This window comes from Phalaenopsis equestris, unplaced genomic scaffold (assembly GCF_001263595.1).
Source record: "Phalaenopsis equestris unplaced genomic scaffold, ASM126359v1 Scaffold000697, whole genome shotgun sequence".
Classification (NCBI taxonomy): domain Eukaryota; kingdom Viridiplantae; phylum Streptophyta; class Magnoliopsida; order Asparagales; family Orchidaceae; genus Phalaenopsis; species Phalaenopsis equestris.
Window position 1 is genome coordinate 165,297 of NW_018165137.1, and position 10,996 is coordinate 176,292.

Sequence of the window (10,996 nt, forward strand, 5' to 3'; positions counted from 1 at the left end):
GCCGGCTTTGCCTGCAGTTTCATGGTATTGGGCAGCGTTCTGCTTGGTTTTGTTGGCTGCGATTTTAAAAGTAATAAAGGCAGATTCTTCGATTTCGATGGCCTTTTGCTTGGCCTCTTTGGCAGAGGATTCAATGGTGTTAGAAACTATTTCTTCCATTATGGAATCCTTTTGTTAGATCTCTTCAGCGGCTGATGCGAAGGAGATCGTTTCTTCCAATTGGTTGTCCTTCTCCTTAGTGTCTGTGAAGATAGAAGAGATTTTTGTCTTTGAAGGCTGAGAGAGATCTTGCCCGACGTTGGGGAGGACAAAAGCGGCATCGAGGAGCTTCTCCTTGATTTCACCAACAATTTCTCAGATGCTTAATGCGAAGGAGGACTGTGCGATCTGAAGCTCGAACCCAACAATCAAGCGGTGGCTTTTACAGAGGACTTGGTAGTTGGAGAATTGAATTTTTGCTTTTTCAGAAATAGAAGTTTCTTGAAGATCACAATCTTTGTCTATTCTTTGTTAGGAGTGTCTCTCTGAGAAGTTTTTTTGGTGTTGCTCCTCCCCTTGTTGTCGGCAAAATAGAAGCTCACCGCACCAGATGTTGGATCTAAATTTGTCATGTTGATCGTGCCCAATGCATAGAGCGTAAGAACCGAGAGAGAGGAAAAGAGCAAGAGAGAAACAGAGAAAAGAAAAAGTGACAAAACGATTACCCCCAGCGGGGCAAAGTAGGGGTATTCCCCGGGCTCTCATACTCATTTTATTTCACTAAAAAAGTGATTACAAGAGAACGGAGAGTGATGCCTCCCTGGCACCCCTTACATGAAAAAGATCCTCCTATTTATAAAGCATAGGGGGATCTAGAATATTACATCATTGCCCCTGGAAGTTAATAAGTCATTATGCTCCTGAGAGTTACAAGTCATTGCCCCGTATATCTAGCATATTTTCATTATTGGGTCCATTCAGCAAGGTGGCCAGTCAATTGGCTTGGGTGGCCGGCCGAATGAGACGGTCGACCGATCTCTGCTACAGTCAACATTTTTCGAACATACAAATTTAAATATTCAAATGGCATTTCTTTGCTATAAATCGCGACTTTAAAAACCATAAATTTATACTAAGCTAAAAACTAGAAACAGCGCAAGGAGTTGAGTACAGTGAAAAGGAGTGAATAGGGGTAATTTAAACTGTCTTTTTAAAAACCGGTGAAAAGTAAATTAAAACCGGTGAAAAGTAAATTAAAAACAACAGAAGCAATTTACCCACAATAAGTTAAATTTCGGTGGAGAATTTCTTGGTAAAAACCATATTGAGATTTTATCTAGTATATAAATATTATAGCCACGCTGAGTCATAAAAAAGAGAAAAAAAAACAGAAAATGTGGGAATATGGGAAAAATGGGGTAAGAAAGATTTAGTATAAAACGTTGATGACATAATCCTGCAGTCATTTTGAGCTCGGCCCCTGCAGTGAAAAGTCCTTAACCTCAGATCCTAATTATTTAGCTAGCACAGATGTAGAGCATGCCCAAAGTTTCTTTTCTTGGAAAGGCATGAAATAGGATATCCTTCCAAATTTGCAACATGCAAGTTAGGAAAAAACAAGGAAGACAGCATGCTTGAATTTCCTCTATTGCACCAACAGGAAACTCTCACCCACCTATGTTTCCTTGGTTGAGAGTAACATCCACACCAGCAACAACTTAGCACGAAAAAAAATCCATTGGCCTTCCATGGACCATTCAATGAACAGATTAGGAATGACATCAACTTATCATGTCTGACAAGGAAAGATATAGAATGTTAAGCATTTTATGATGCAAACACAAACCTTGCATATAATTTTCTAAAAACATGTTTAAATGTTAGAATCTTATGAGAACGAAAATAAATAACCATAAACTCTGTCCCAGAACCTCTCAAGGCTTACCTCATCAATCAAACCCTGCTCAAACTCAACCCATGCAGTGGGGTGTTTCTCTTCTAGCAATTCTCTCATAGACATTCTGCAAGCAGACATTTTGTCTAACTCAACAAGAAATCTAAAAGCAAGTTAAAAAAGTTATAGAAGAGAAATGGTGAAGATTTTCACATACTCAACTGAATAAGCCAACAAACATTGAGAATCAGAATCAATAAAGCAATTGTAAAAGGTTAAAGTTTTAGGATTATCTTTTTCTTTCTACAGACCTTATGTGATAATAGATGGGTGTTTATCTTAAGTGAATCAAGTAACACAATTGGAATGTTTAATTAGCAAACTCTCAAAAAGAAAACATGTGTTTCAAAATAATCTGTTAATTTAAATCCATATAAAATTTCATACCATAAGCCCTCTCTTTCCACCATTTATAACGCCATGGGATTCCCTTAGCCAATCTGATCCTATGGCAAGTCCCTGACCCATCAACCCACATATGACCAATAGATAGCCCTTTTGGCCCACATGTGCATCTGACCCACTAACACATTTTTTACCACTAAGGAACTTCACAACATATTGATGCATAACTGACTCACAAACACTCGTCCCACTAAATCAACCTTAAATTGTTGATACAAACTTAACCTGTCACTCACACGACCTGTTAACACTCCCTATCTATTAGCGTGGAACCCTCCCGCCATACTATCATCTAATTAATCAACACTTTGGCAAGCTATAGGATACTCCTAGATTGTTTGACAAGCCCACGTCCTATCATGTTACACATAAGTTATTGGCATGCACCTTTCTCATTGTGTTGTATGTTAAATTATCTGCTTGTGCATCAACCCACTAGCTTCGTCTATATGGTGGGTAATGAATTCATCCTTGCACCTTAATGAGAAAGATGACCAATCCTAGCATATTTGTCATTTTAGCACCTTTTGTGTATTTTCCTATAAATGACACTAGCTAGAAATTCTCTCTTTTATATCCATTCTCGATTTGAGCGCTCATTTCCTCCGACTTCATCCTATCATATATAGGCCCTATGTCCTCAAGCAAAATCCTTTTGTTGGTTCTACTCTTTCCATTTTGATACAACACAAAAGAAAATATCTATAAAAAAACTCCCTCACTCCAACTAGTTTGGGCTCACAAAAAGAGTGACACATCAATTTCTACTCTCTTTTTCAACTCTTAGTGCAACCTTCCCTAGCATGGTAGATGAAGCAACCTACTTTTCTCCCTTCAAAATCCCCAACTTCCAAGTGCCTCGAGTTTGCATCTCTATTTTCCTAGTTCTTGGGTTCCTTATTGGAACACAACTGCCCATATCCTTGATTCAAGCCATGTAGAAGGTACTATCCTCTTTTCTCCTTCATGCTTTCCTCTTACGTGCGCCTTCATAGTCATCAACATTGCGTACAGCTAGTCATCCAACCGGAAACCTATAGCATGATTTAGGCAAGGTTCACAAGCATTCACTCTTAGTGTTGCTCGAGTGCCATTTTTGGGCCTATTTTGTTGATGGGTCCAACTCCTTCGAGTTCTTTTTTTTTTTTCCTTAGGTTTTCCTTAGGTTTTAAGGTATCAATTTTGGGCCTATTTTGTTGATGGGTCCAACTCCTTCGAGTTCTTTTTTTTTTTTCCTTAGGTTTTAAGGTATCAATTCAAAAAGGGCATCTAACCCATGGACGCAAGAAATGTGGTGATAAATTTAGGTTATCTAAAGATCCAATCAATGAGGCTCATTCACTTTGAAGAGTAGTATTTGATGGGCTTGTGGCTTATACCAAAAACTAATTGGCGCAATTCTCCCAAGTATCCAAAGTTTTAAACCAATCACTACATCTCATGCTCCTAGCATATATCATTCACATTTAGCATGTTCAATTATAAGGCATACTGGTTACAATTTAGGAAAATTCAACGGAATTGAAATCTCCTCAATTTTTTCTAGATTGATTCCAAGCTAGGTGAATTTAACCATAGGCTTATATCATCTAGTTTTCGTAGTTAAAATTAAATATGATTCTTGTGGTCTAGAAAGACTACAAAGTTTGACTCTTATAGCTTGCCTACCTCACAAGCATTCATCCACATAAGTGCATCCCTTTGGATTCAACTTTCCTTGTAGACCTCAAACCTGGAGTCTGCATTATATTACTACTTACTCTTTATAAACACTTAAGATTTATTCAGTTAAAACACTCGTGCTTTTTCTCTTTGCAACATTGATGCAATATCAAGGGTGGGTTACTATGGTTGCCCAATTTGGGAAATAAAACAAGCAATTTCTTTGTATGTCTTTGTGTATGTGTTATTGGCCAAAGCTCAAGAGAATATAATTAAAGATTGAGACGATAATGATTGAATCTTTGTGTACTTGGATTCAAAGCAATATTATGGCATTCGGCCATGTACTTGGTTACAAAATTTGGACTTATGTTGACAAGTGATAGTCTTTGCATACACCCAGACACATATAACATAACTATGAGTCCTATCAACATGAAGATCCGAAATGATTCTACAGTTGTACATTTTCTTGCAAAATCTCATGTGCATACAAGTCATCATTCCAATAAGGTGAGATTATAAAACCCAAATTTCCTCCTTATAGACCAACTTATTTTTTATTACATAGAGCAATGATTTAGTCTCTAATTATGTTTATGAAGAACCAGAAAGCCATCCCTTACTTGATGGAATAAGTTTTGTTGCTAACCTTCATGATATATATTCCACGTTATTAGGCATATAAGAGGGCGTTCACATAGCACTGTGTCCCTTCTCCTAGTTTAGACATTTCCTTGATTGTTTTGGAAAAATATAAGCTCAATCTCCTTTACAGGTCTATTTACTTGGTCTATTGGTATTGAGTACTCCCCCTCCATCATTGGGCATTCCAATCTTTGCAAATTAAAAAAACCAACAATTTCACAACACAATGATGACGTCATCAAGCTGTCTCACTCATTTACCCCCTCATGGAGCCCTTGTGATTGATAACTAAATGAGTTTGTCTTCGTTTACTAGGACTATTGCCAAGATCCACTCATGTTTAATAAGGAAATCAAAATATTTCTTAATCAAATGTACTCTCAAGTATTGCATATAGAAAATATTTAATCATGGGGGCATATATTCATGAGAAATCACTACGCCATAGTCTTTAAAGTAATTATAACATCTCAATCTTCTTCCATTGATTCTTATGTTAGAGAGAATATTAATGACCAAATTTCATCCTTTAAATTAGTATGATCTTACAACTTCCTCTCAAGCCACAACAAGTACTTTCTAAATTTACAAATATGTTCACAAACTCATTGCAAGAACCAACTAATTTATAACAAACCATTAAAATATTTTATATTAACAAGTTGCTTGCAATTTTTTTTTCAATCTTAATGGAACTTTTTTATGCTTGTAGTATCATTACTTTTTTTTAATGTTGGAATCATTTGCATTGTCAATTAGATGCTTGTATCAACACTATAATAATGTTTAACCAAAATCCTAGTTTTATGCATCATCGTCATGCTTTGCCCCTTGTTGCACGCAAGCAAAAAGGCAAAACAAAGAAAATATGGATGCATAGCTTACCCTTTTTTAAATATCAAAATCACATTCATATCATCATCATCCAAAGCACTAGCCATATTTATAATTCCTCATTTTCAATTCATTCATACGAGGTGTTGTCTAGGATGTTAAATATAATCTTTGCAAATTATTTTAAATAATTTATATCCATATAACTTTAGATCTATTATTTCAATTTTCTAATCCTCTAAGACTATATTTATTAACTCATCTAACAAATGCATATTTTAGCCTTAGTTATAAATACAGACCACTTGAGTTTATAATCAGTCAACTTATTTTTGATTAATATCACTACAAATCTTCCATTAGTATAATCATTTCTTCATTTAACCCTTCTGATTTTAACATGCATCCATTTTAATTTACTTATTTATGCTACACACAACATAAATGTCGATCATGTTTGTCCGGCTCAACATTTCAATCCATATAAAAACAGTGATATGACTCCAATTTTATAAATTTATTATTAAGCTTCCAAGATATACTTTTATCAATATTTGAATCCTATCATACCTGCTTCTAAATTTTTTTAACTTTTAAATTTTGATAGTGAGAATAAAGAAGCCAAGCTATCACTTTATTTGAGAGTTTTTTTAGCCCTAGTTAGGTTATGAATTTTCTACAAATAAGTTGAAGATATAATGACCAAAATATTAATCAACGCATTCAATGGCTTATATTGCCCCCTTGCTTGATGACAAAATCAATTCATTTTTTTTATTAGTAGATCGTAGAAATTCATAAATTATTTTCCCTAAATAACTTCAACTATCATCAATTACTAACGCACCATTCCTAGAAATTTTCTTCTTCTATTCATGCAAAAAAAAAATTCAAAGAATGTCCATTAGATGTTCCTTTTTTCTATCTCATAGATCTCAATAGGACACAATGGAGAAAAAGGATTCAAGCACTCAAGCACACTTAGTAGGACAAATGTTTGTTATTGTTGTTATTGTAGTTGTTGTTGTTGTATAGATCCAAAGCTTCTGGATTTCACGCAAGCATGTGTTCATAATATTTAACCTCCTACCCATCCATTCTCACCAACTACAGTTCTAAAAGAGAATATCTCAATGAACATGGTAGATTGCATTTTCAAATGAAGAAAATTCATTAATTACACTATATAAGTCTTTAATTTCTCATCATTATTGTAATGTAGTCAATTACAACAAAGAAATAACCGCAACTTAAAATTAACAATTTTAATTGAAGCTTATAACTTTTCCCATTATAAACAAAAATATTATTTTATTTTCTTCATATTGAATAACAAAAACTTAGAGCTTCAATCTATCAGCTTGACCATCAAAATGTTCAATATCTTTGAAAAACATTTCTTTGGAAAATTTATATGCATGCCCATACATTTCTTATGCATTCATATTCTTCTTATTTAAAAAACTTTAGTGTCGTGATCACATCAAAACCTATTGTTATATTAAACAAATCATTCCAAAAGGCCTTGATAATATCAGCAATCATTTAATAAATTCTTAGCATTGACAACTTCAATACTGAATATATTGCAACCCTTGGCAAGTCTGTAAAGGCTTTATTAGCCTAGATTAATAATAAAGATAGAAATGCCCTATATTATCTCAGCTGGTAATATGAACTAGTAGAAAGAAATATCTGCATATTTAAAAACATTGCCTTGCATGATCTTTGTGGTTCATAATTTGATATACTATATGTGTTTTGCAAGGTCAACCATCTCCAATATTTGATGCCAAAACCAATACTCTAAGAATGTCGGCCCGGATGGGCAATGATTTTACTCCAGTTCAAAACTAAAAATATGTATTTTATTTTTGAAAAGTTAGTAATAATTAAATTCCTGGAAAATTTGCTGATAGATTAATGTCTTTTTATTAAAATTTAAGAACATGGAGATTTTAAGGATATTTGCACTGAAAATTTCTAAATTTGATCTACAATATTAATGGATAGAATAAAGACATTGACATTACAAATATTTATATAAATATAGAACTTATTAAAATCCTGTGAAATGATTCAGGATATGGTTCTTCAAAAAATATTTATATAAATATAGAGACTATATAAATTCTGAGAAATAATCCAGGATATAGTGATTGAATGAGAGAAGGTTGCTTCTCAGCATGTATTTTCATATTTATCCCTCGATATCAGAAAAAAAAAAGGTAGACCAAAAACCTTAGGGATAAAAAAAAAAGGCCAAAGTAGCCCTCTACTTGAAAAAGCATGCAAAATAAGAAAATAATTTGAAGACATCTGATCGCGATTAACAGTGATCAAAAAGTGTACTTGAAGAACGTGGGAATGTCGTAGTAAAATGGATCGCGGACGATAGTGTCCATAACATCGAAGAGAAGCACCGGAAGTTTTCGTTTCTCCACGGTCGAAAGGTCGACGGGGCTTAGAATCACCGGCGGCCTTGCTGCGGCGGAGGTAGGCTTGAGATGAGTGCGAACGGCGGGAGGGGGGGCGTTGGGGTGAAAAAGCGCAGCCATTGTAGGGAATCGCGAGGGCGATCGAATCCGAATGGCTCTCTCTCAGCAAAAAATATTACACATCAGTAACTGCATGGCCAATAAAATTACGAAAAAAAAAAAAAGATGCACGGATTTTTTTTTTTTTTTTTTTTGTATTATTAATGTGTTATTGTGTGTTATTCCTGTATTACGATGTATTATTATGTTATTATAATTTCATGAATATTCTGAGGACACAATAATGCATGAATAACACACAATAACACCATTATTGTGTGTTATTCCTGTATTACTGATGTGTTATTATGTTATTATAACTTCATGAATATTCTGATGACACAATAATGCATGAATAACACACAATAACACCAAAATAACACGGGGGAATACTCCGGACAGAGAAAAAATATCGTAGTAACACGGGGGAATATTCTTCCCGTGTTATTCAAGTGTTATTGTGTGTTATTGATACGGGGGAATACTCCCGACAGAGAAAAAATATCGTAGTAACACGGGGAAATATTCCTCCCGTGTTATTCAAGTATTATTGTGTGTTATTGATGTGTTATTGTGTTATTATATCACCAAAAATATTCTCATGACACAACAACACATGAATAATACACAAGAACGTATGAATAACACGAGGGGAATATTCCCCGTATTACTACACCGTTTTTTTTTTCCTATCGCGTGGGGCGTGATTTTATTGGCTACGCATGTTACTCTACGTGTGTAGTACTAATGTAATATTTTTTTCCTCTCTAAGGGAGTACTGATTTTATGGAGTAGTGTGACTCTTCTTTCAAAAGAATAACGATGCTAGTATTTATTTTGGCGAGAGAATGATAAAATTATTGTTATTTAAAATTAATTTATTAATATAGAATTTAAAATTAAAATATACTTAATTTTACCGGTGAGTATATATTTAAGTTGACCACAACTAATATTGATATGAATAATATGGAATAATCAAGAAAAAAATATTAGAACAAGATGTTCATCCTATTCTTGAAAATTTTGAGGTATATTTAAATATTGCTCTGAATGTTATTTGAATTCTTCTTCTTCTTAAATTAAGTTCAAGAAAAATCAAATTGATTTGACTTACCACTTAGGAAAGCCTCTCTTGAGATTTTAATAAAGTTTGGACTAGACTTGGATAATGTTACAATCATATTAAGCTATAATATACATAACTCAACTGATATAGTTAAAATAAAAAGTCCACTAAAATTCATAACATAAAATATTAACCATTACATCATTGCACAACCATTCGATGGCACAACATCAACAATTAAAATTAATTCAGATAAGTACATTAGTGTTTCAACCACAAGAAAAGTAAAATAAAAAGTGTTATATTGGTGGAAACACTTGGCCTTACTAGTAATTGTGTCATGAAGCCTAATTCCATATCAACTGCATAGTTATGGGATAGCATTCTTCCCTCCCTTTGAATGCCTTCTTATTTTTTCTTCTTTTTTATAGCTGCGCTTAGGCTTCACTAATGGGGAATGGGGATAACATTGCATTCATAAAATTTTTTTTCTAGATGGGCATATATATGTATATATTGACACACACATGTATATATACATATACATATATTTATATGCATCATGTTGGCATCATTATGTTATAAATATCGGATGCCCTTATAATATTGTGGGAGTGTGCAACACTCACGCATGCCCTCTCGCAGCTCAAGGAATCTACTAGGACGTTACCAGATGCACGTCGTCTCCAGATTAGGGCCACCCCATCTTGGTCGAGCCCAATAATGACTACATCTAATTTGTCAGGATTCCCCATTCTAGAGGCAAGCCAGATGATAATTGACACTAGGACGTTACCAGATGCACGTCGTCTCCGGATTAGGGCCACCCCATCCTGGTCGAGCCCAATAGTGACTACATCTAATTTGTCAGGATTCCCCATTCTAGAGGCAAGCCAGATGATAATTGAGGCTTATGTGGTCCATTCTGATCATGGAGAGCTCTCATGTCGTGAAATGTGCTTAACAAACTCTCTGACTGAAAAAATGACCCAACGACCCATATCAGTGGAGGGTTTTCATTTAAAAGAAAGAAAGTATAACCATTCCAAAGAAAAAGAAAATACTCACCAAATATAGAAATTTTCAAAAAAAAGTGTAAAAGACTTCAGAAATAAAGACTGGCCAATACTCTTAAAAAGAAACCTGAGGTGAGCAGAAAATTGGAAGTAGTAGCATAAAGCACTTCTAGTAATAGAAATGTTGATTCTCTTAACAAGATCCCTAAGGTATTATGATTCAGAGAATTCCTAAGCGACGTAGAGATGGTTGATACACCTGTAGTCGCCTTAAAGTCATTTTTTTTCTAGGCTTTGCACATCGACTCTCATGTCGTAGTAGCACTTCCTTTGGAAGTGGGAAGTGGCTAGCCATCTTTGTGGGGTATTCACCCACCTTGTTTTACACTTTATGCGTCAACCTTCGAGTCAATGCGACCTTCCTTCAAAGGTGGATAAGCCTTATTCGTCGGGGTATTCACCCACCTAGTTTTATGCATTGCACGTCGACCTTCGGGTCTAGAAAGCCCTTCCGTCGAAAGTGGCTAGCCTACTATGTGGGGTAATCACTGACCTGGTATTACGCATTATGCATAGACCTCTGGGTCATGGCGGCTCTTCCTTTGGAAGCGACTAGCTTTCTTCATGGGACTTCCCCTACTTTCTGTTGTGCTTTGAACGTTGACCTTCAGATCCTTAGGATTTCTCCCACATTCAGCAATATGCAATGACCTTCGGGTCTTTGGCGGCCCTTCCCTCAAAAGTGGCTAGCTTTTTCTATGGGATATCCACCGCATGCTTTGAGCAATATGTATTGACCTCTGGGTCCGACAAGCCTTCTTTTTTAAGAATGGCTTATCTTCTTATGGGTAATTACCCATACCTTTTTATGCTATATGTGTCGATCTTTAGG

The 10,996-nt window shown here is 35.0% G+C and overlaps 1 protein-coding gene across 1 annotated transcript in view; it reads right to left on the minus strand.

Annotated features, from left to right (window-relative positions):
* LOC110030309 overlaps positions 1 to 8,040 on the minus strand; it is an 18,885-nt gene extending 10,845 nt beyond the window's left edge. The window contains exons 1-2 of the mRNA XM_020732960.1: positions 7,835 to 8,040; positions 1,925 to 2,000 (exon numbers count right to left, since the gene is read on the minus strand). Of these exons, the coding sequence (XP_020588619.1) occupies positions 1,925 to 2,000; positions 7,835 to 8,040 (282 nt within the window). The remainder of the gene's footprint in view (positions 1 to 1,924; positions 2,001 to 7,834) is intronic.
* Positions 8,041 to 10,996: the final 2,956 nt, after the last annotated feature.